Raw genomic sequence first — 25,448 nt, forward strand, 5'->3', positions numbered from 1 at the left:
TGCCCAGTGGTACATTACAGTTTCTGGTTTGCTCAGTTATTGAAATAGACCGGATTGATAAATTGATTTTTGATTGAATATGGAAAATAAACTTAGCATAAATCAGCTTTAAGTCAGATTTTCATTTTTTGTGTTTAAAATGTTGGACTTAAGTTTGACCAAAATGAAGGTCAGTTATTTTGTAATATCAATTCATTTTCTTATCTCTTGTTTCATAGCAACGGAGCCGACACCCTTATCCATATGTGAGACCAACCCTTGTCTCCATGGAGGCACCTGCTTGGAGAAGGAATCAGCCACTCAAGGTTACATCTGCATCTGTCCTGTTGGCAGGGGCGGGCCAGTCTGCGAAGAAGGTTGGAGGAATTTCTATAGTTTTAAAGACTGCATTAGTGAAATTTCCATTAGAAAAATTCTTAGGGAGTAGGGGAAGACAAAACATGTGGAAAGGACTCGTAATTGTAGAACGGTTGTAGAAGTGTTGTTCAACAAAATAGAAGTAAAAAGTATGTCTCTAGGTTTGCTTTAATACCGTGTGTCATGGAAGAGTGAGTGATATATTCTCTTGTATATTTTTCAGTGGTAACGTTCCAGTCTCCATCCCTCTCCGAGCACTCCTACCTAGCCTTCCCCAAAATGCGAGCCTTCTTTGATTTTGACATCGTCTTGGAGTTCCAGGCTGAGGCGGATGTTGAGGGCCTGCTCCTGTTCAATGGTCAAGATGATGTTGAGAACAAAGATTTTGTTTCTCTGGCCATTGTCAGTGGGTCTGTCGAGCTAAGGTACAATGTTGCACAAGAGTGAGTATCAGGTTTGTTGTTATTTTTCCCACCGCCTCCTCTGCCTTCTCCTCCCTGGTGGTGCATGGTGCTCTTCACCTACTGCTAAGACAGCTGACTAATATGTTCAACTAACATCAGTAGATCCAGCTAACTGCTGTAAGGTAAAACTGTCTTTTCAGGTAGTTGCAAGCAGCATGCTGTGAATTGTGGAATCCTGGTAACATTTTTTTATATTTTTTGCTGGGTGAAATGGCTGTTGTCTTTTTTTCTTTTGAATTTTTTGAATTCTTACCAGAGCCCAGAATGAAAAAAAGGTTTGGACGTTCCAGTGCCAGATTTAACAAAACTCATCCAAGCTTTGCTTGTCACAAAAGTTGTGTGCTTTCAAAGCCATGTGACACGGCAGGTCAGGAAAAAGTTCTATTATGTAGTGCTTCAGCTATAGATGGCGCTGTTTGCATGGCCTATTCACCAGGGCCAACAAGGATGCACAGCAGTCTGATGCTGGTTGGCATGTAGCATGAAATAAATTCATGCTGGGGGCCAAAACATTGGTTGGCAAAATCTAGCCATGAAATCCAGCCTCATATATTTCAATCTTGCTATAGTATGGGCACAAACTGGAATCGTCAAAGCCAATTGGTCAATCCCATATCAATGTTTGCTTGGAGAGTATTATTTTGCATATCGCTTATGCGTGTAGAGGACACAGTTTGTCTGCATTCTACATAAAATTCTGTTTTGTTCTTGATGGGCAGTAGACATGGGTACTCCCTGAATATTTTGTCTCCCATGGTTGGGGTAAAGATGGTCCCATCAGTCATGCGGGCATTGTCCATATCAGTGAACCTTTGCAACTTTTTAACAGTGTTGTATCAGAGTCTATCATAAGACCAGTCATAGGACCAGTCATAGGACCAGTCATAAGTAATGGGGTGAACAATGAGATGAACAGTGACAAAGGAATGTTTTTGTCACAGTTCAATTGAATAGCTTGTGAGTTGGCTTCATGACTGAATATAACTTGTGATAGCCTTGAGCAGAAGCACCCCCTCAAAAGAGCCATGTTAGTCGGATTATAAGTGTTCATTTTGCTGGTAGCGACGTGACCGTCACGCCTGCATTTCGTAGTTGTTCATGAACCAGCAAAGTGTAGTTCTGACCAAAGGAGCCTCAGTTGCTAAGAAACTTCTGTCCTGTCTTGGTCCATCTCTGGCCTCTTCGGGATTTGTAATAGACTGGACCACAACACGTTTTTTTTTTAAAGTTTTGAAATTAAAGATGTTTATTTGTTCACTTTTCATTTCCACTCATCTGTATTTGGAGATTCTTCTAATGTCACTTTAAAATTGAACAATTGAGCAAACATTATTTGCTAAGTAATTTATACAATGCTACTAATTTATGCAAATATTGCTCTAAACTTTCTTTTCTCACCAATATTCCCAAATGTCCCTTTGTATAGTAATATGTACATGTTATGCACACGTAGTCTTGTGACATGTTGCATGTTGTTCGCATATATAACCTCCATCTTCGACAAATCCCTATATTTAGAAATCTTTTGATTGAATTCCAACAGGGACAACACATCATCTTGTTTAATTGAAGAAAATAATTGGAAATTCTGTAAAGATAAGTTGATGCCAGTTTTCCGAGTTGGCAACTTGCACAAACACCCGAGATGAAATTCTGTAGATTCAATTTGAGCAAACTGATCTGCATGAGTCCTTCTTTCCCCATTCTCTTTGAAAAACAACTTGCCTTTTCTGATTTTGTGTATTAAGCATTTTAAAACTAATCAAGTACAGTTGTAAAGCTTCAAGTATCTTGAAATGTTCACAATCACTGCCGTGTATACCACTGTTTTAACCCCACACCCTCTTTTTTCTCTACCTTTTGAGGTTTGACCTCGGGTCCAGTGATACTGTCGTAATCAGAAGCACCATCCCAATTCAGCCACTTCATTGGTACACGATACGGGCTACCAGGGATAAGCGTGATGGCACACTCAGCGTGGATGGCGAGACACCAGTCATGGGGTCAAGCAGTGATAGATCATCTGGTTTGTCCTTGACCAATGACCTCTTCATTGGTGACGTGCCAGAGGATAAAGAGTTGTACGTATTGTTCTGTGGGGCCTAAGCTTCAGAGTTGTAGACTTGAGTCACTGGACGTGGACTGGAGTTGCTATTTTGTAACTCGTGACTTGACTTGTAACTGTCATTTTTTTACCCTGCGACTTTCAGAAAGTGACATGTGATGTTGACTTGTTATCAACTTGTGACTTGACTTGACCTGATCTGTGATCAAATGTCTTGTGACTTGACATGTTACTGGACCAAATTGACTTGTGACTTGACTTGACCTGTGACAAAATGACTTTTGACTTTACTTGACCTGTGACGAAATGACTTGTGACTTGACATGTAACTGGACCAAATGACTTGGGACTTGGCTTAGACCTGCAAAAATTTACTTGTGACTTGACTTGGACTTAAAAAAGTAACTTGTTTCCAACTCTGGTGTGCTCATTAGAGGTTCCAATTTTTCAGATATCAAAAGTTTACAATGGCATCCAGCCCTAATGCTCTTATTTAATATGGGCAGTAAAAAAGCAAATTCAGAAGTGGAATCATAGTAAAGATACGTCAATAAAATGTTCATTTGTTATTTTTATTTGAGACTTACTCCCAGTCCCTGATGTTCATTCTTTTCAGTGTTTTGTTGGTAGATGTATATTCGAAATATTTTCTCCTGTCTTCTTAAACAACTGCAATTTGTATCTCATTTGAATGACACTGTATGAACATGTTTGCAGAATTTACAAAGTCGCAGGGACCACCAAGGGATTCATGGGATGTATTGGATACTTGGAAGTCAACCATAAACCCCTGGACGTTTACCATCCTGGTGGAGATATCCTCTATGGAGCTAACATTGGCGAGTGTGGCAATGACCCATGCCTGGCCAAGCCATGCCTGAACAATGCGACCTGCACCCCAATGAATGCCGAGCAGTTTGAATGTGAATGCGAGGGTGGTTTTGTCGGTATGTCACAAACTTGAAATGGATTACCATTAGCTTGCATTTTGCTAAAGGAGACATCACAGCATATCTGATTGGGGAAACAGTAGCCATGTTGGCTTCAAGTCAGTGCCAAATTTCTTCAACAAGCAAAAATGGAAGGTCAACTTAAGTAAATCCACTTCGTAGCTGTTCTACTGTGCCCCTATTTCAAGACTAGTAAGAATTATAATTTCCAAAACATAATTTCAGACAACATGACAAATTCAAAGTCACAGTGTCCCACAAATCAGATCAACTTGCTTCATGATGAACTGCAGTGCATGCTGTTCAAAGGCTGTGCAGAAAGTCGTATTTGTATGTTTTGTAATTTCTGGATATTATGTTGTTTTCTGTTAGGCCCGCTGTGTGGTGATGTCTTTGTGGATCCATGCGAGGGGAACATGTGTTACACTGGCTCAACTTGCATGCCTCTACCCGAAGGGGGCTACAGATGTGACTGTCCTATGGGTTGGCTTGGCGACATGTGTGACATGGGTAGGAATCCAAACATATAAAAAGTATATCAGTCAAAGTTGGTATCAGTCGTATTTGTCAGGTTGATAAAATCTCTGATAGTACTATCAGTTAGTTTACTAGATTTAAATCAGCAAGATCATTAAGACTTCTGCACTAATAAGAAGGATGTTGTAGGTTTACCACTCACTGGCGTACACTTGTGAAGTTTTGAATTATCTTTGCAGGAAGCACTAGCAGTTCGAGTGAAAATCACTTTTGCAAAAAATGGCTCCTTTATTAACCTCTTGTGGCATTCTGTATGAAAAATTGCTCTCATTAAACACTCACGTTTGACAGATTGTGTCATTGATTTTAAAAATATGTTTCAGAGGATGAGCCAGAACCTGTTGGACCTTTCATACCGGGCTTTGGGGGCAACTCCTACCTTGAGCTACCCGGTCTGAAGGCGCCTAGTCACATCACAGTAGAGGTGGAGTTCCTGGCGACCCAACCCAATGGCATGATTTTCTACAATGGGCAGAGTACCAATGGCAACGGTGATTTCATCTCTCTCAATTTAGTGGATGGATATTTGGAATTCAGATACAATCTTGGTTCTGGAACAGCTGAAATCAGGTACAGATTTTTATTCCTCCTGCCCAGTCATATGTATGCACTTTTTCATCATGCAAACATGTCAGGCCAGGATTCATTGGCTCAATTTCATTGATATCAGCTAATTTCTTCTGTCTAAAAGTTTCAGTAAATGTAAACCTTTCATTATAACCATTTGTATTTGTTTTAACTTCACATTCTCCTACACTCTGCTGGCTTCCTAATGGCTTGAGTTGTTTGAAAAACAATTGACGCTCGGCAAGAAGTTCCATCTTGGCAATTTACTTGGAATCTGTTGCTTTCAAAAGGCACATTTGGCTTTAGACAAAGATTGTCTAAGTGATTCATAGTTTTGCATACAAACTGTGGAGTAGGATTGGTTTGACTTGTCCAGAGTGTGACGGACTGGAAGAAAACCAGTCAACCTTGATCTCATTGTCATGCAAAAGCTTGGTTTCCCTGGTACCTGGTAACCTGTACCATTAAATCCCCAATGGAAACTTGCAACCAGGATTCATACACGTATTCAGGCTCTAGCAGGTGTCAGCAGACCTTCCCATGCCTGTAAAAATCACTGATCCATTCACTTGTTATTTGAGGCTACCAGCATTTTCTTTCCTCATGCTCTCAGGGTCGTTATGGGTCCTGGATTTTTTGCTGGGGGGGTTCGGGAAATTTTTGTTCAGGGAGGGGGGTATACTTCATGTAGTTGTCACTGTCAGTGGAGCCATTTGATCTCTATGTTCTGTCTGTCCCTAACCGTACATGCAAGTTAGACCCCTACAGGGTCTGTGCTTTATAATGGGCCTCTGAAAAACCTGTGTGTATTGTAGGGTAAAGCAATGACCAGGGATTTCCCCTCCCCCATCTATTCCTAAATAAGTGACACAGTTCAGAGACTATGAAGTTGTTTCTGTGAGAATTTTATGGTTTCAAGTTTTCTTTCCATTTACTGGTAGTCCAATAGCAGACAGTCATCTTCATGTAATAAGGTACAAGTATTAAGTATTGCAATGCATGCTTGATGCCCTGTGCTGTGCTCTGGTGTGCATATTCCTGTTTTTCTTGTAACAAATTAGTATGTTATCTAAACAGTCTCCAAACTTATCTCCAAATCTCATTTCAAGTTTGTTTGCTTTACCTCACACATTTCAGGGTCCGAAAATAACACGTATTGCACAGGAGACTGATATCAAAATGATGTCAACGGGCCATATTGCTAGGATAAAAAGCATTCGCAAAAAAACAGAGAGTTTATCTTTGAATTTCTTACAGATTGAAAAGAGCCTAATTTACAAAAGGAAAAATTATGACTGTCAACAAATGCCATAAGTCTGTGAACTAATCACCAGACATGAACTTTTACATTGTTGCTTGAGGACAAAAGATTAGGAACTTCTAATCAACAGTCAACATTTCCTTTTTCACCAGAATGCCTTGAACCAGATTTTACCTTTGGCAGGGGTGTAAACAAAATTACCACAATCATGGCTTGGAATTTGTTGTTTGACAGTGACAAAGGAAATTCCTGATTCCAGTTTATTTAAATTGCTGTTGACTTGACCTGATACTGAGACTTGGACTCGTTCAGAAATCAGACTCTCAACTATCAGTTTTCATTGGCAGCGCTTCTATTTTGGTAGTCAATTCCCCGTGTTTTTTTCTATAACGAAATCTGTAAGTTCCTGGTACCAGCATTTGTGTTGATTTCTGTTGTGTAATAAAAACTGTTCTTGATAAAGCACCAGATAGACAATGTATACCTGCATTATTTGAACTTGAAAACCAGCTCTGTCTACCCACAAATTGGTTTTCATGGACAGGTTATGAACCTGTGGGCTTTTTATGTAAAAAAGGCTTTTGTTTGATATAAAATTACATGTATCGACACATTTCTGAAGCTGTAATTGTTTTGAAAAGGTAGATGCACATGACTTTTTATGTGAAAAGAATTCTTTTCAAATCTGCATTTGGAATCCTAATTGCCTTTTTTTTATTTGCTGTCATATGGTCTGATTTCTTTTGTCCCATTGATCCATGACCTCCAACCTTTGACCTCCCAGGGAATGATATGCATGTACAAGCTGTGTGTATTGATGGGCAGAAAGGTGCTTAGTGGTGTATTTAATGTAATGTGGCAAAACTTAATATTTGAGCTGTCAGCAACGTCAAACAGAAACTGTTTTGGAGGTGGCATTGAAGGAGGATTAACTAGCAAGGACTTAAATTTCTTCCAAGAATGAAGGTGGCCCATAAGTGCCACCTTCTAGACCTGTGATTCTGTTGTAAATCCTACCCAGGCTATGAATCCTGTGGGTTTGGACTTTTCAGTCTTTCCTGGATTCAGTGAGTTATCCTCTCACATCGAAATCAAATCTCCTGTCATCATCAGCTCTCCAGGGGTTGCTTTTGGCTTGTAAATGGAGGTGAAGGCCAAATGCAGGCATGCAACCTTGGATCAGCTGATTTCATCATTTCTCACTTCACACTCATGCGATTGATAATTGAACAACATTTTACAAAGTCTTCAACTTTCTCGTAAAGATTAGAATTTCGTTCTTTTTTGTCAAAGTCCAAGTTGCATACCTGTTAATGGACGCTCTATATTATATGTTTGGTTTCATTTTGTTCTAAGAAAATTTATGATACAAGGTTACCGCAAAACTAGTGCATGTAATTTTTTAAATTTGTTTTTCACATCATGTGCCAAATTTTCTTAGACCATGAGTACGTTCCATGTTGGTTAGCAGGATTCATGTATGAGTTGTTTCTCATTGAGTCACATGATGATGTTGATGATTTATGATTGGCGCTTTACTTTGTCAGGAGTCCAGAGCGTCTGACCCTGAATGAGTGGCATCGTGTGGAGGTAACCAGGATGAACATGGATGGCATGATGTACATTGATAACCAGATGGTTGCTCAGGGAGAATCCTCAGTAAGTTTTCAATGCTTCCACAAATAATGAAATATTCTGTTATGAGAAATGGTGTACTCTATTAAGTACAGTTTTTATAGTGTGATAATCACAGTTTTTCACAATCTTTGTGCTTTTTCCAGCAAATTGATGAATTAACACATAGACTCGAAGAGATACATGTAATTTAATTTTTTTCATCTTTTGATTCCATTCCTTAGGGCTTAGCAAAGCAGCTGAACCTCAAGCAGAGCCTGTTCATTGGGGGGACAGACAACTACTCCAAATTCTCACGGAAGGCAGGGATTACCGATGGCTTTGTTGGTGGAATTAAAATGGTACGTCAGACAGTCTTCTTTTAACCCCTTCACGGCGGGACATGTTAAGACACGCCGTGAAAATTGAGATACTCAGCCCTCTTTTCAGCTATTATTCTGGCCCACACTCGAGCGAACACATTGAAAGAAGGCAGACCCTGGCTCTTGTGTATATGGTAATTGGTCTTTGTGTGTAGCCCAGAAATGACAAGACCGAATTTGCATCATAATCACCAGCTTCACAATAGTCCCCACTTTGAAAAGAGGCAATGGGAATGTGGAAGCTTGAGTAGAGCCGCATGCGACCGAACAATCAGCCTTTTCACCGTGTAATTCAAAGCGTGCAGAGCACACTGGGCCACAAACCGAGAATTTGCGGTTTAGCAGGTGGCCTTCATGGCCAAGCGAGGCTGGAATTCTTGGAGTCGACTTTCGGAACGAAATTCCCATCAAGAAGGGGTTAATTTGACCATATTGCCCTGATGGTATTTATAGCTGGCATTTTGGTTATCAAAAATTACCTTTATAGCTTCACAGGACTCATCTGTCTTTGCGTTTCCTAATTGTAGTTGTCCATTGACCGTGAGGAGATACCAGATTTGATTGAGGCATCTCTGCAGCAAGCTAACATCCAACGTTTTGTTGAGCATCCCTGCGTTGGCAGTCCCTGCATGCCCACGTATCTCTGTGTACCCGAGGATGAGAATTACTCATGTGTCTGCCCTCCAGGAACCGAGGAGCTAGATATTACTTGTGTCTCCATGGAAACGTCCACTGCCAGTGGAGGTTTGTGTTCTTGACTCTTTAAATTGATAGCTGTTTTGGCTATTAATCACGAAATACATGCTGAGTGACAAAATATTTGTTGAAGCCAAATTTTCTCATCAACATGTCAAGTATGTTCTGATAAACTGGAGTTTTTTTCTATTGTTTTTCTAATTTTTCTATTTTTATCAAGTTTGCGGATCAAAATCAATGTTTTGCAAGATGTATTTTTGCGTTGGGGAGATGTTAATTATATATATAATGGTTTTGCCCGTACCCAACGTTGGGTACGGGCAAAACCATTATATATATAATTAACATCTCCCCAACGCAAAAATACATCTTGAAAATAGTTCGCGGTACCCGCTGCTTCATTTGACTCGGACCGGCCAGCTGACCCCGGCAAGCTCGGTGGTCGAGTGGTTAAGACATCTGCACTAGTAAGCAGGAGGTCGTGGGTTCGAGTCCCACCCGAGTAAGCTTGTGAGGTTTTTTTCGCAAGCTCTCGGACAGCACTGAGCATACAGTGCTTATTAACATACGTTGGGTATGGGCAAAACCGTTATATATACAGTGTTTTGCAGTCGCTCAATACCCAGTTTCAATCTTTGATCTCAAATCTTTTGCTTTTTCAGACCACATGACAGTACAGAATCCTGTGACAGAGAAGCAGGATACCAATGCACCTGTGTCCTTTGATGGCCAGAGTTACTTCAGTTATCCCAACATAGCAAGACAAATGTAAGTATTCCCAGTTACCGTTACTGCAGTTTAGGATGTGTGGCTATGACATAAAGGCCCTTACATCTTTTGCTGTGTTGTTTTGAGGCAGTTTCATTTCTTGCCAAATGACCACACGTGGTTGCTCTGCATTTCTGCCTGTGTCTGTTGTATTCATGGCTCATGTACTGTCAAGGTGAAAGCATCATGTTATATTTAGTAGATTTTCCAGATTATAAAACTAGGCTTCTATCTGAAAAAGGAATAAATTTCTTTCTCAGAGAAGAATCCCAACATAGTTTTCCAAGCAAATGAAGCTATTTTAATAGTCAGATTCAAACTAGTAGCCACTGGAATTTTGTGCTGGTTCCAGCAGCCTGTCCTGCAGTGAGCTATATAACCTTGTAGTTTACTACACTCAAGTTTCTAGGTTTTGTTACCATGCAGAGCAATATTATTATTCGCTGCCTTTTTCCATAACAAATTGGTGTGAAGTGTTCAAGCCTGGAATAGCTTTTCATACATGCAGTGTATATGAGCTTTGAGTACAGTTCTTCTTGTAAAGGTTCAGTTTCTATCAATTGTTCTGCAGTGAAAAAGCGCAGAATACAAACATCATCAAGATGCGATTCAGGACCTTGCGGCAAGCCGGCTTGATTCTGTACAACAGTGACAACAGCAGAGGTGGTGACTTTGTTGCTGTGGCCATAGTCAATGGCCAAGTAGAGTTTGCATACAACCTGGGAGCTGGCGTGAAAAGAATCTCATCTCCTGTATCAGTAAACGACGACCAGTGGCACACGGTGATTATTTCAAGGCAAGTATTTCCTAAAAACTGTAATTTTTCTCGTATCTGCTGTAAAGAATACAAGCATCCAATAACCACGGCAAGATGTACATGTGCATTGCAGGAAAATCTCTATTTCAGTTGGGCTTGGATTAATGACTTTTCTTTCTTCTTTGGTATCCTCACAGAACCCGGCGGGAGAGCAGTATTCAAGTGGATGATGAAGCGCCCTCACTTGGCACATCCAAGGCAGGGTCATCATTCTTGAATACAGACGGAATCATGTGGATTGGTAAGTGTGAGCAGAAAGAGTTGATATCATAGTGGTGTATCAATCTTTGAATTGGGAATTGACCACCTAGTGCATAAAAGATGATACAGCAATTGTGTCATTGGTACTGGTACATAACCTTCAATTTGGCCCAAGTTCCTTTGGTTGTATTACCTGGTCCCAATTCTTGAACTGCTGTATTACTCTTCCCAATCAGGTGGACATTCGAGCCTCCAATCAAATGTTCCGTTTGAGTACAGAACGGGCTTCCAAGGCTGCATAACAGACGTGGAGCTGCAAGAAACTAGTCTACATCTATACAATGACGCGAGAGAGCAGAGACCGTCATCATTCTGTGACTACCCTGAGGCATAACACAAGGCATCTTAGAAGGAAAATGGGGGGGGTGGTGGTGAAAGAATTGGGGGTAGTGAATTCTTCTCTATGTATTGTAGGTTGGTGCTGTGATGCAAGTGGCCGTATCCTCCCCCCCCCCGAGTTATGTTTGTTTCAGCTAGAACTTTGGAAAAGGTCAGGCATGAGAGGCTTTCACTCATTGGTTGGGGGACTTGGTAGGTTCATCTGTATGCTCGTAAGGTCTGATAATGCATCAGGTAGCATGTGAAGGCCTTAAAGAACTAATCTTTTTAACGACGATAAAAATTATTTACCCAAGTCAGGATAAGCAAGTATATGTTCACAAGCCATGTACTTAAATGATGCAACTGTTTCCAGAAACAGATGGTTGCAAATGGTTAAGCAGAGCACTGTATAAACTGGATCATGTGGCATTTTCATGTAATTTATACAGGCTTCCATCGTGTACAAAAATCCAATTCACTCAACAGTTTTGGTGCTGCAGTAATTTGATGAAGCTGATTGTGGCTGATGTTTAAGTAAATTGCTATGAGGTGTTTGTGGATTCAGACTTTCACCTGTTGCTACCCTGTTAAAATGGGGCCTGTAATTTTGTATCAGCTTCAAGGTTATGCATGTGGGACAAAGATATCAAAGTTGTTGTTGGCTGAAGTGTTTGTATTATACTTCGAAATACAGTAACAAGTGTTGGCTGGCATTCAGTCTCCAAATTTGTGGGAAAGGTGTGCAGAGGGATGTAGGAGAAAGTTGAAAAAATTATGGAAGGCGAATATCGTTTTTAAGGTGTTTGGATAAAAATAGAAATGTGGAATGTCTCTTGTAGCGCTGCAAAGATTGAAGAGGTTTTTTGAAAACATGATTTCTAAGGTGCTTTCGTAAATATCACTCCTTCCTCTGTTGATCACGTGAACATTCTCCTGGCATGACCTTCTGTTTACAGATATTCACTTCATATAGATTCATTCCTAGAATGCAAAAATCTTACAAGTTAACTAAAATGAAATATTTGCTTTGCAATTGTTCCAATATTCTGTAACTGCAATTTTTCCCAATATGTAATATTTCAGTGTTTCAATCTCGAGTCCATTGCAAGTTTTCTTTCACAAGACCAGTCATAAGTAACAGACTGGACAAGGACAAAAGAATGCTCTTGTCACCGCTCATTTGAAATAGCTTGTGACTTGGCTTAAGACTGAATGACTTATGATGATCTTATGATGGACTCAATGACAGCGCTGGAATATTTATGATTTTTTTTATGTATCAAAAGTTGTTCATAGATACCATGCCAGTTGTAGATATGTATACCTCGACTGACCTGTGACCCTTTAAAAAATTTTCCATCATATCCAAGTGGTATTTTTAATGACCATGCTCTGTTGTTCTGTCGATTGGCCACCATCAGTGCTCAGTGAGACTTTCATTTGCCCCAGCTTATGATAATTTTTAATAAGAATTGGTGCTGGTGACTTTACTTGGATAATGTTAGACTTGAAATAGGAAAATGAGTTCAGCTAGGTGAACTAACAGAGACGAACTTCACCGACAAAGAGGTAGATTCCTGGTTTTTGTAAACTGATGGCCCACGCCAAAGGCAGTTTTAAAGCACTTAAATCATATTCCTGGACTGATTTTAAATAACCTTATCATTGAATTTTATACACGTGTTTCTCCATTGAAATAGCAATTTGACATGGGAATGATAAACCTTCGATATTGTCGATTTAAATGAAGTTTGAAGTTTTTCAATTGTATTTTTTATCTGTAAATGATTTTTATCCCTGTTTGACATTTATTTGATGTCGGTGGTTTTAAAAGTATTACTGTCTTTTTTAAATTCATTCTATCATGCTGTTGGTTTGCACATTTTTATCACAAAATCCTCAGTCTTGATTTGAAATGATTTTGCATGTCGGAAAAAATTTAAAACAATTTTGTAATTGTATTCTCAAAGTAAATGTTTGGAAAATCCTCGGTTGCTTCCATTTAAACCAATGTTATTTATTGGGAGGATTACATGTGAACCAGTGTGAAATATTTTATGCTGTATGATGTCTGTTTCAAATAATTCATGTACGTACAAAAAGATCAAGCTTTCAAATTTTCCAATTTACAGAATTTCCTTTAATAATCATCGTGTACCACACTGTTCAAGATACTCTGTGCTGTGTCTCATAGTTTGATAGGATATAACTAATGTTAAGAATACCTTTAATCACTGAATGGCAGTTGGAATTACAGATTTTGGATGGGTATTACTGGTCGAAAATTTGGAGTGAGTTTTGTAGAGTTTTGTTGACTGTTTATAAAGACTTATCTATTGTAAACTCACTGTCCACAAATGTACAGCAATAATTTTTTATGTATTTAGTTCTGATGGCACGTGTTTTAGCTAGCTTTGTCGCTATTTTCAATTATGTACACAACAGGTTTATATAATATTTATTTGAATGTTTTTCTTTTTCAAGCAGACATAATCTTTCGTGTGACATATTCACCGTAATGCTGTGATTGCCAGAATAATCAAGCCGGGGTAGTCTTTGTGAAACATCAGTAGATTCAAGTGAGCTTGTCGGTAGAGCCAACAGATTGACCGTAGTCCGCCTTCTACGTGTACAGCGGTCTTGCTCTCTCATGAACTGTTTCAGCAAGGCAGACTGACTAATGGGTTGTACCGTAAAATTTAGGGGCAGTGATGGAATACCAGTCCAGACTGTTGACCCTCATAACACTGACTTTTTTCCTTGAATAAATGAATTGTCTAAGCTGTACTATGCATTTGCAAGAGCAGGTCAATACAACTAAACCTTTTTTTAGCGTGGAGAACCGATCATTATTTTGCACAGCAAGCAATACGTTATCTTTATTTATATATTATGTAAACTATTTAAACTATCTGAATTCCACCTTACCTACGTTTTGTGGGAACATCTTTGCATCGAATCATGTTATTTCTTTGTATAGGCCTAACTACAAATATGCAAAATCGATTGCTTTGAAGGTTGGTTATGAAGCAAAGGCTATCTGTTATTGTGTACATAGTCGTCAATTTTGTTGTAGAATCAACGATATTCCAATAAAATGAAACAGTAACGAAGAAAATTCACCAGTAAAGTATTTTGCCCTGTACCCAGGATAGGCCTTTAGGCCTCGAGCTTGACAAAGAGAAGGCGCTATTTCCTTAGTATTGGAGGCTCCTTTGGTACTACATTGCACATGCAATTGCACATCGCTGATCCATGAACGACTATGAAACGCAAGCGTTGCAGTCGCATCGCTTCCAACAAAATGAACACAGCCAACCATTGCGTTCTTTTCAACCAATGAGGGGGTGCTTCTGTTCGAGACGGATAATCTGTGCGCATGTTGTCAGAAAAACAGAGAAGAGTATGGACAAACGCTAGCGTCTCCAACTGCCCCATAAATGCGCGCAGTTGCGCACGTCGGATATTTTGGCTTCACGATCATTGCCTGGCTGCCGTTGGTCAGATATGTGTGGGCGGAGCTGAATTAGGAGGTGGGAAGAAAAACATTTTAATCGGTAATTTCTTCTTTGGATGTGATCGACACTAGACTGAATCAAGTCGAACTTACGTCGCTTAATGTATAATATAATGTATACGGAATTTCCACTAAGCAGAAGTCAGACTTTGCATTTCCATCGATCAAAGTTGTCAGACTTGCAGACTGGATCATTATAATAGACGTATGAACGATGTAAAAACAAATCCATCAATTTCATTGGCTGCTACCTGTTTTGGTAGATGAGCTTATTTACTTTGCACAAACGGCTGGCAGATTCGTCAAGTCAGATTTCTGAACTCACGGTAATAAGTGGACACAAGAGGGTGCGAAGCAAGCTCTTATGTGGGTCTCTCTGGGAACACAATGCCTACACAAAGAAATAAACTTGACGATGTACCCCCAAGGACTTGCTGACGACCCGCTTACTTAAATGGACCACACCCATTGTCTTATATAAGCTTTGAGCCTTTATGCGAAGTCACATTTCACGTTTAGGATAAATAGTAAAACACTATATAATTTGACGGTCTACATCATGAAATTACAGTACTTGATATCTAATAGGTGATCATGACATTAACTTGAATATTAAACTGTGCTATTACGCTTATCTACGTGTACTTGGACTTAGTGCAGAGGTTGGTGGTGATGCCTTCCCAAACACTTGTAGGGAAACCAGGATATGATAATGTATGGTTATGATGTCACAGTTGTTTTTTTTCTCGTGCAGCACGTGTACTTGATGCACAGCAGGATCACTATGACAAAGACAGCATGGATCGCCAGGACATCCAGCATGTAATATTCGATAACTGAAAGCTGGAGGGCGCGAGGTTTGAGATGCTCCGTGCCGTGTTTAATCGCGTATTCAATCCAGTAGGCAATCTCATCGACGGGGGACATCCCGCTGACCCGGTCTTTCACTATTTGCGACATATGCAGGGCAGTCTCCTTGTACCTGTATACACAAAATAGCAGGGTACGAAAGGTAATAAGGCCAATGCATACAGGCCAGTGTAGGCCTAAATGTGTGCATTTGATAAAACGAATTCATAGTTGTGAGACATTCAGTGTAAACCAATTAGCTTTGTTCCTTTTGCAGTCGTAATCCACGTATGTATATCAACGACGCCAAAAGTGCCTGGTAGGCTAAAGGGGCCTTTCCTTAAGGTTTAGTCAACGGTTAACAAAAGCGCTTCCGATTTAAACGGGAAATTTCTCTTTTCTTTCCCTAGGCCTACGCGAGTTACCACCATCAATCGCCGATTCCTGCATTGAACCTTACAGTGGGCGCATAACACAGTTTAAGGATCATTTTGGAGGTGAATTTGGAGGATTTTGATTTGGGGTATGCCAGTGTGCGCGCGAGCTATTTTGAGTGAAATTGATTAATGCATGGAAGGGAAGCCCACGAAGATTGCTTGGACTCTACTGTCGCCTAATCATGTCCAAGTGTTAAAAGAGGCGATTTGTTTAGTCCAAGTGGCTTCGACTAATTCGAATTGCAGTGAAAATTGAGTGCAAGTTCCCATATTAGGCCAGTTGTATTGAACATAAGACAGAAATTTGCCCAGCAGAAAGAAAATAGCAACGACATCAAGTCAGAAAACATGTACTAGGGTAGAATATACGCCTTAAAAGTCTTAAGTTTCGAGTATTTTTGTGAGCTGAATTTGAAGTTTCGGTAGACCTACGATACCTTGTATTTTGTATGATTTTCGTGATGGCATCATAGAGCGTTGTGTTTAGGAGGTTCTTGATGTCCACTATAATGGCCATTCCTTTGGCCTGAAGCCGCACGCAGTTGTCCCCTTGATCGCCGAATACAGGCATGCAGACCACCGGTACCCCGTGATAGATGCTCTCATGGCAACTGTTTATACCACCATGTGACACAAATGCACGAACTTTAGGATGAGCTGCAAAATAATGAAAATATCGAAACGAAGAGCGAGCATGAAACATCTGGCTCGTAAACAGAGCCCAATTTGGTGAAACAATGGAAAACACTCCCTCCGGAATTTTCACAGCATAGCACTTTAATTTTGGTTGCCGCACTGCATTGAGAGCTAGAGCACAACGAGACGTTAGTCTCTGTTGTTATCTCTGTTTTGACAAAAAGAGAAGAATGTTGAATCAAGTTCTCAGAACTACACAACTCAATAAAGAGATTCCGTACAGTGCGTTACCTTCCATGCTTTGTTCAAGTCCATCACGCAAATCTAGTACATGTCTCGTTCAGAGTTATGTTAATAAGAAACCAGGCGAAAACAGAATGCGTCAGAGCTTAAAGGAATCTTCACCTTTTGAGTTATTTCTCCTTTCTAAACTTATCCCCTTCCACACCTGGTGCCCAGCATACCATAGAACAAAAAAGTGTTGATTCCTGCTAATGCTTTGAGCTATGAGATGAATTCGAGCCATTGTTTGGTGTGGGCAAAGTACGAAAAGATTTACTTCGGGCCCTTCATTTATGCGCTTGCACAAATGAATGTATGGGCGCACAACTTGAGTTCCTTCGTCACATGCACGGCTTGAGTTCGTTCGTCACATGCACGGCAAAGTCGAACACACGTGTATGTATGTCCACACGCAGTCACCGCCATGGATAGTATTTCAATGCGGATGTGAGCACTCTCTCCCTTGGGTCTCACCACTAACCTGTAATGGATCTGTAACCCTTATAAGATAGCATTACAGACAGCCAAATTGATTTTGTGGAATCACGTTTCAACACGCATCGAAATATCTTACCACGAGGATTTGTGTGGTTTTCAAAATATGGCCTAGACTGAGAGTCAATATTGAAAGGTGAGTTTTAAAAGCAACTGAAGGTGCATATGTAATCTAAATGTTCACGAACATGCGTTAGTTATTGAAACAAAATATATGTAAAATCACGTCAAAAAACTGCAAAATCTTTAAAGTTGTTACACAAGCTTGAATGTTAAAGTGAACTGTTACATTGTAAATTAGTCTCTTATGTACACCTCACTCAGTATTTGAAAAGCCACTCACAACTGTGAATGCTTAAACTAAGTGTGTAATTCGTTCTACGAATGTACATTTGGGCTTATTAGGCCTATATCGAAACTTCAGAGTGGCATAATAAGAGAACATGTAGCTTAATGCACTAAAAATCGCGAATCGGTCGACAATGCGCCCCCCCCCCATTTTTACGAGTTAATTAATTAAACAAAGTCCCGAAGGGGAGTTACATTTACCGAGGAGATCATTTTGTGGAATTTTCTGTGTTATCAGTATATTGTCTCCGACGGAAGAGGGCACACTTCCAACAAAGGCCCAGACCACCTTTTGCGGTAGGAGAGAAAGGCTGGTTGCAATTGCCTCCGCCTGTTGCGCAGTAAGCTGGGAGGATATCAGCGTTCCCATGGCGACCACGATGATACCTGCATCACCAGAGTTGTTGGCAAATACGTCGAGTTCCTGCCATTTGAAAAAAATAAAGAATCAAGTTGAAGAATGACGGTAAGTGTATCTTTTCTCTATGGTAGGCCTAGCCACACTAACGTCTTGTGCTGCATGACCTGCAACCTTTACCCATAGTTCATCACGCGCAAGGAGCTGAAAAAAATGGCGCCTCATGAAAAGCAATGATTCATATTTTTCGTGTTGCCAGTGTTGTTTACACTAAATCCATGGGTCAAAGCCCTAAAAGTGCGCTGGATATAGAAGAATGCTACAGCCGGGGGTGTGACGGGAAGATAAGAACGTATTGCCCTGACACACAAAAGTTGGGACGGACGGATACTGCCCTGAGGAAAAATCAACATTTTAAAGGAGGTGAGGTCATAGTCGGTTGGTTATTGAGGAACAACGACGGTGCTGCCTTTAGCGCAGTCGGACATCCGGGAATTTCTGTACATCATGCGACAGTACGAAGGGTACATTTGCCCCGTTGCCGCGTGTAAAGAGTCCGTAGTGACATCACGCTGACTGCGAGAATCGTGTTATAATGATGTAAGTTCCTTTGTGTTTAGCAAACAACAATTTTACTAACACCAGTCCTACTGAACTAACGACTTGCCACTTACATACCAAAAATCGTGGCTGCGGCTTCACCAACACAGCAGAAAGGCTCCAACCTCTGATATTAGACAATGACTTTCATCGAGAGCTTAACATTTGCAGCCACCTCCAGGTATTTTTTGAACACAGCCCTAAATCCTTCAGGCAAAGAAGTAGCACTCACACATTGAGAAAAAATGAACCTTAATCACCCTGAGAAGTTGGGTTTTATTCAGGTTTGACAAACATAACTGAACTGTGTGACGTAGAGGTGATGCTTCATGGAAACATTTTAAGAATATAGAGTATTACTCCAATACCTTAACAAGTGGATTTGGTGAGACCGTGAGAACTCCTCCTACAAACTTGACATTTGATTGCAAAGGACGAGGGAAATCGACCAGAAAATTGGAGCTGAATATCCACATTTCGGCTGTTGACATTAGCTGTCTGAATGTCATATCTGGCTTTACATTGCTGCTCAGTTGGACATTTTGGTACAACTGCAGCACGTACTTGTTGTAAAAGTACTTCACAAGGTGATACATTGCTGTATTTTTTAAGCGCTGGCGGAGTGTCATTGTATCAGTAAGTTCAGTAGTGCGTTCGGGAACAGAGGCTGAATTCACAGGGTTGACAGCAAAGATATCATGCTGGGAGGGAACCATCGTTGTTAAACCAAAATGAATAAAAGGAATGGAGAGTTTCTGGCTCAAAAGAACGTAACAGAGGTAAACTGTATCGCCGATAATCATGTCATATTTTGCAGCTCTCAATCTCGATAAAAGTTTGTCATCTTTCAGTACCTGTGCACATATTATTGCAGCGATACTGAAAACTGTGTAATTATCCTGGCCCGGGTAATCAGGTGGAGGCAGTTCATCTGTGACGTCGTTGGGAGAACAACCTCGTAGTGTGCTTCTTACATACCTATCAATAGTTCGACGTCGAGTTGCCAATGACATAGGTAGCTGCGTTGGCAGAAGTTCCATGTTTGGTGGTAAGACTCGCTCTTCATCTGTGAGGTAGTTGAACTCATCCTGCTCAATGGTTGCAGTCACATGATGTCCACGTCGGGCTAATGCCTTGCCGATAGTAATGCTTGCATGGTAGTGACTTGATAATGAGCCAGGGTTGAGAAATAGAATTTTACTCCCTAGAGCGATTTCCAAAGGGAAAAAGAACGGGCCCCCAAACCCCAAAATGAAGATCGAGCTACAAAGCACATTCATCTCTGCCAGCGCTGCCGTTTACAATGATCAGGAAAAGTTAATGCATCCTGTATTTGGTCTTCTTGTAGATTTTTTTAATACAATATTTAGTCAATTATTCATGTCCAAGATACCAGCAAAATTTTATGGGGTCAATCGTTTTTAATAAGGCAATATTAAAAGAATAGTAGCGTGACAGAGAGTACATAGTGATCATCACAATTCTTGAATTTTTCCGGTCTTTTAATAACACAATTTTACTGGTACTAACAACCTTGGTATAGCCGGAAGTGACCGCACATAAGAGAAAAAATATGATGGAGCGCAAAATTTTATAATAGCCCTTTGGGCATAGATATGCAGCAGTCTATGTTGTGTCCATGGTTCCTTGAATAGCTCCCTCAGGAGAAGGAAGAGGGACATGCAGCACAATGTTGGATACGAATGAAATAAAGCAGGGTCATCGTTACGAGTAATTTCTGAATTCTTGTCGTGTGTATTTACTGCATTGAATAAACCTTAAACATAACAGTCTGGGTCTGGAGTTAATCACAGTCCGGCTGAGTAAATGTGGAAGAATATGCATTTTACAACGGGATATACTATTCAAATAGGTCAGCGTGCGCGTAAAATCTGGAAACTTTGATTCGTTCTTGTGTGTGACATAATTTTGTAGAAATACCCTCGAATGAATGGAAACACTTCAGGTACATTCTGCACAGAAACTATTCTTGCTCTTCAAGGTCTTTGGTTAATTAACACCCACATTACTTTGGAAAAAGCTCAGAGTACTGCCTCCAAATCCTGATGCAAGTCCCATACCCTGTAGGGCCAATACAAAACTGAAGATTTAATGTGTAATTGTAGTTACTAATTGGCGAGTCGATCCCTCATATTGGTGATGACTTACTAACATCTCACTGGTGAAAAAATAAAAGCTACCACGTATGTGCCGTATTTCGCTTTGTACTCAGTGGCAGACGAGGGGGAAGTGGTCAATTATCATTCCCGAGGAGCCCAGTGCATACTTTTCTTTCTGTTTGCCTGAATTAGTGGCTTCGGTGGCGTAGTCAAAACTCCACCAACAAAGACGACATTCAGCAGTAAAGGACGAGGGAAATCAACCAGCGAATTGGAGCTGAATATCCACATTTCGGCTGTTGACATTAGCTGTCTGAATGTATATCTGGCTTCACGTTGCTGCTCAATTGGACATTTTGGTACAACGGCAACACGTATTTGTTGTAGAAGTACTTCACAAGGTGATACATTGCTGTATTTTTTGAGCGCTGGCGGAGTGTCATTGTATCAGTAAGTTCAGTGGCGGGTTCAGGAACATAGGCAGGGCTCACAGGGTTACCAGCGAAGATATGCTAGGAGGGAACCATCGTTATTAAACAAACGTGAATGAAAGGAATGGAAAGTTTCTGGCTCAAAAGAACATGACAGAGGTAGGCTGTATCACCGATATTCATGTCATACTTGGCAGCTCTAAATCGTGAAAAAGTTTGTCATCTTTCATCTTCTGCGCATGATGCTTCGCTGATACCGAAAATTATAGTGTAATTATCCTGGCCCAGGTTAACAGGTGGAAGTAGTTCATCTGTGATGTCGTTGGGAGAACAATCTTGCCGTGTGCTCCTTACATACTTATCAACAGTTCGACGTGGAATTGCCAATGAAAATAGGTAGCTGCGTCAGAGGAAATTCCAAGTTTGGTAGAAAGACTCGCTCTTCGTCTGTGAGGTGGTTGATAAATACTAAATGGTTGCCGTCACAAAATGTCCTCGTTGGGCTAATGCCTTGCCCGATTGTAATGTTTGCATGGCAGTGACTTGATAATCCACTAGGGTTGAGAAATAGAATTTTACTCCCTAGAGCGATTTCTACAGGGAAAAAGACGGGCCCTAAAATCCCAACATGAAGATCGAGCTACAAAGCACATTCATCTCTGCCAGCGCTGTCATTCATAATGATCAGGAGAAGTTATTGACCTACTTGGTAGGTTTGTGTTTTACTCCCAACACTGAGTTAATTATTCACATTCGCGAGACCAGTACTGCCAGCCAATTGTTAAAAGGTGTTTGTTGCTGGATGTAGTCCACCTTACTCGCGATGCGTACGCGGTGCGGTTCGGCGAGCAATTTGATATAAACACGCTGGAACGGTCAGTGCAGCCTCGCTCCCCAATATGCGTGTCCGACGGTGCCCAATTTGCACGACCTTTTGTGCACAACATATGGGCTTGCTACCAAAATAGGACGGAGCTCTCTGATTGGCTAAGAATCCCAATAATATGAATATTTATTGCAGGGGCAGTTTCATTGGTCAGTTGAACGCTTATTAACAATAATCACAGTCTCGTTCATTGAAGAGGGTGTTTATATTATCATAAAAAGATGATTCGCCATAAAAGCATTGATTCTCTTACCAGAAAAAGGTAGTTCATAGATTTGTTCTTGAACATTTATGCATACGTTGTTTCTAAGCGTCGTATTAAAAGGGATATTAATGCAAACTATGAAAGAAACTGGCACAAATCAATTGTAGACATCCCTATAAATAAATGGATGAGTCTGTTCTGTAGCGTGAGCAACTATTGGTGCTCTACATGGAAATATAACTTTTTTTATGACTCATGCAGTTCAGTTGTTGTAACATGAATATCTATCGAGAATCAGGTTGATCAAGTCGTTAGGTGGGCACAGGGGGTCTTGGTCCGACGTACACCGAAACCCAGTACTTATAATAGCCCACGAGCAAGGGCAGAATCGGTGTGGCATGCTGGATGGATCGCTGGCAACACTGAACAAGCTTCACACTAATTGTAAAAGGACGCAGCGTATGGAAGACAAACATGACCGACCAACGACTTGATTTCAAGTTTAGTCACCAGACAGTGTCTTTACATTTGATAATGCCCGGTGCGATGTGATAAGGGCACGGTTTAAATTGTATTGCAGCAGCATGGATTTTTAAAATCTTTTTAAAGATTTTTTCGAGCGATCGACACTCCTTCAATTAAAATAAATATATGGGAACCATAGTATATAAAAAGGGTGCACTGATGCCCACTCCGTAAAGCACCCTCCGGCACCTGGATACGCGAGATTAATCGATCCCGATAGGCCAAGAGCTTGTGTGCACACGGAATGCGGGACTCGCCATGTGCACGTCAAGTCAAAATAAGGAGATTCTTTGGACAACTTGCACAATGAACAAACCATTAAATGGAAAGGGGTGTTTAAGGAAATGAAAGTAGTATTCATGTAAAAAATCCTTTGAAATTTATCGTAACCTTGTGTAATTGTTCAAAAGAATCTCCTTATACGGATTTGGAGCGCGTGGCGAGCTGCGTGCACACAGACTTGATTAAAGCGATTAAACTGTCATAATCAGGTGCCTGCACGTGACACACAGTGGGCACCACTACCTCTCAGCTTGCATTATCAATGTTCATAACCGGTCAAGTTGCACATATTGTTGAATAGACTGTCAGAGGTATGTATTTGTGAATTAGTTTTAAATGGCAGTTGAAGGAAAGTGGTCAATTACTAATTCCAAGGAGCCCAGTTTATACTCATATTTCAGTTTACCTGAATTAGTGGCTTCGGTGGGCCCGTCAAAACTCCTCCAACAAAGACGACATGCGGCGGCAAAGGACGAGGGAAATCAATCAGAAAATTGGAGCTGAATATCCACATTTCGGCTGTTGACATTAGCTGTCTGAATGTCATATCTGGCTTCACGTTGCTGCTCAGTTGGACATTTTGGTACAATTGCAGCACGTATTTGTTGTACAAGTACTTCATAATTTGATACATCGCTGTATTTTTCAAGCGTTGACGGAATGTCATTGTATCAGTAAGTTCGGTAGTGCGTTCGGGAACATAGGCGGGATTCACAGGGTTACCAGCAAATATGTCATGCTGGGAGGGAACCATCGTTGTTAAGCCAATGTGAATGAAAGGAACGGAGAGTATCTGGCTTAAAAGGGGGTGACAGAGGTAGACTGTATCTCCGACAATAATATCATACTTGGCAGCTCTCAATCTCGATAAAAGTTTGTCATCTTCAAGTACGTCACTACATTTGACTTCGCAAAGGTTGAAAATAGTGTACTTGTCCTCATCCGGGTGAATGGTCGGAGGTAGTTCATCGATGACCTCATTGGGAGCATAACCTCTCAGTGTGCTCCTTACATATTTATCGATCGTCCGAGAGAGAGTTTCGTGTGAAAGAGAAAACTGCATCGGAAGCAGTTCCATGTTTGGTGGTATGTCTTGTTTCTCACCGCCCACGTCATCAAGCAACACTTTCATGGCGCCGGCCGTTACATGATGTCCTCGTCGAGCTAGGGCCTTGCCGATGGATATGCTTCCGCGGAAATGACTAGAAAATCCCTCTGGATTTAAGATAAGAATTCTACTTCCCTGAGCGTCTTCGAAGCTGAGCCAGAACAGGCTCCAAAACCCGAAAATAACACAATTACAAATTCCCATCATTTCTTATTTCTGTTGCGTTGTGTTTGCCAGGATCAAAAAAGACTGAATGCGTCCCTCAGTCACCTGTCGGCAGGTGTGGTTCTTGATCACATTCAGTATGCACAGTCCAAATACCAGCACATTTTTGAAACGAAATGTTACAGAACGATCAGGTTTCTCATTAGTATTGCGTTCAGAGAGAACACACACACGAGAAACAAAATAACATGATAAAACCAACACAAAAACCTAACCATGGCACCAACACACAAATTAACAAAGCGTCAAAACAAAAGAAGCACATGTGGCTGTTTTTCATTGAAAATGTTGCTAAAGAAAACGAGGCATTTGATTGACTTCAGAACGTTTGGTCAAGTTTTCCTTGACTCCAACATGTTTTCTTATAAATAAGCCTACAAGAGCTCTGAGTAATTGTGCGGGTACGTGCAGGATTGATGTCCATAGTCGTAATTTTATGTTTAACATAGACAGTATAGGCCTACTTACATTGTTTTTAAATTCTTCGTTTGGCGGGGTTGAAACTGTGGACACACTCACTACAACAACAAATGTTTTGAACTGAGAAATGAAACAAAATAAACTTTGTAAATAAAATTCAAACGAACAAAACCACACAGAATGATGAGCGGGGCCATTTTGATCCTTCGGAGTTGATTAACGAAAAAAAAACATTTTATATGATTACACGTAACCTGTATGTTAATGATTAAAAATGAACATATTTTGCATGATATTCCAAACGATATTGCTGTACTTCTCTTCACAGACAGGCGGGAGTGTTTTTTGCGAACGTGGGTACAACCTTGTTTCCAGGGATTCGAAACGAGTGGAGAGACACAAGTCCACGTAAGTACTTTACTCAAACTGTTCCTTCCAAAGGAAGTGGATGCAATATTGTACAGCCACGTGTATAAGAGTTAGTGCATTTGAAAAAGCCAAACTATTTTAGTAATATTTCAGTGTTTGATATAATGCAATGTCACGCCACAAAAAGCAAGACGGAGTCTTTTGGCACCGGCATCGTAGGACCTTTTTGGTGGGGGGGGGTGTGGACCGTATCTACAATCTTAGGGTGGGACGATCATGCCGACGCCACAGTGG

The 25,448-nt window shown here is 40.6% G+C and overlaps 3 protein-coding genes and 1 pseudogene across 9 annotated transcripts in view; 2 read left to right on the forward strand and 2 right to left on the reverse strand.

The window, feature by feature from the left end:
• The window catches only part of LOC110984564 (agrin-like), a 74,738-nt gene extending 60,559 nt beyond the window's left edge, over positions 1-14,179 (forward strand). For 4 of the 5 annotated variants that reach the window (XM_022244876.2, XM_087147140.1, XM_022244878.2 and 1 more), the window contains 13 exons: positions 219-356; positions 581-800; positions 2,687-2,902; positions 3,604-3,833; positions 4,209-4,346; positions 4,697-4,943; positions 7,749-7,860; positions 8,061-8,177; positions 8,726-8,942; positions 9,557-9,662; positions 10,234-10,458; positions 10,617-10,720; positions 10,917-14,179. In XM_022244876.2, coding sequence (XP_022100568.2) covers positions 219-356; positions 581-800; positions 2,687-2,902; positions 3,604-3,833; positions 4,209-4,346; positions 4,697-4,943; positions 7,749-7,860; positions 8,061-8,177; positions 8,726-8,942; positions 9,557-9,662; positions 10,234-10,458; positions 10,617-10,720; positions 10,917-11,074 — 2,228 coding nt within the window. In that variant the 3' untranslated portion in view covers positions 11,075-14,179. The remainder of the gene's footprint in view (positions 1-218; positions 357-580; positions 801-2,686; positions 2,903-3,603; positions 3,834-4,208; positions 4,347-4,696; positions 4,944-7,748; positions 7,861-8,060; positions 8,178-8,725; positions 8,943-9,556; positions 9,663-10,233; positions 10,459-10,616; positions 10,721-10,916) is intronic. The other variant, XM_087147141.1, reaches the window with a different exon arrangement.
• On the reverse strand, positions 13,911-24,487 carry LOC110984567 (UDP-glucuronosyltransferase 2C1-like). Of its 2 annotated transcripts, none has more exons than XM_022244882.2 (4): positions 23,439-24,487; positions 17,827-18,049; positions 16,302-16,521; positions 13,911-15,560 (listed from the first exon to the last, which is right to left on the reverse strand). In XM_022244882.2, the coding sequence occupies exons 1-4, from the start codon at positions 24,345-24,347 to the stop codon at positions 15,299-15,301; spliced, it is 1,614 nt and encodes a 537-aa protein (XP_022100574.2). In that variant the 5' UTR covers positions 24,348-24,487; the 3' UTR covers positions 13,911-15,298. The 2 variants fall into 2 exon arrangements, with proteins under 2 accessions (XP_022100574.2, XP_087003269.1); XM_087147143.1 differs by lacking the exon at positions 23,439-24,487 and adding an exon at positions 18,952-19,905.
• LOC110984568 (putative methyltransferase DDB_G0268948) overlaps positions 18,247-25,448 on the forward strand; it is a 58,670-nt gene continuing 51,468 nt past the window's right edge. The window contains exons 1-2 of one of the 2 annotated variants that reach the window (XM_087147144.1): positions 18,247-18,406; positions 25,114-25,193. In XM_087147144.1, coding sequence (XP_087003270.1) covers positions 18,262-18,406; positions 25,114-25,193 — 225 coding nt within the window. In that variant the 5' untranslated portion in view covers positions 18,247-18,261. Of the gene's footprint in view, positions 18,407-25,113; positions 25,194-25,448 lie in introns of those variants that run through there. The other variant, XM_087147146.1, reaches the window with a different exon arrangement.
• LOC147796378 (2-hydroxyacylsphingosine 1-beta-galactosyltransferase-like) lies at positions 20,284-21,539 on the reverse strand (annotated as a pseudogene).

This window comes from Acanthaster planci, linkage group LG16 (assembly GCF_054643075.1).
Source record: "Acanthaster planci isolate LZ-2023a linkage group LG16, COTS_SCS, whole genome shotgun sequence".
In the NCBI taxonomy this organism is placed as follows: domain Eukaryota; kingdom Metazoa; phylum Echinodermata; class Asteroidea; order Valvatida; family Acanthasteridae; genus Acanthaster; species Acanthaster planci.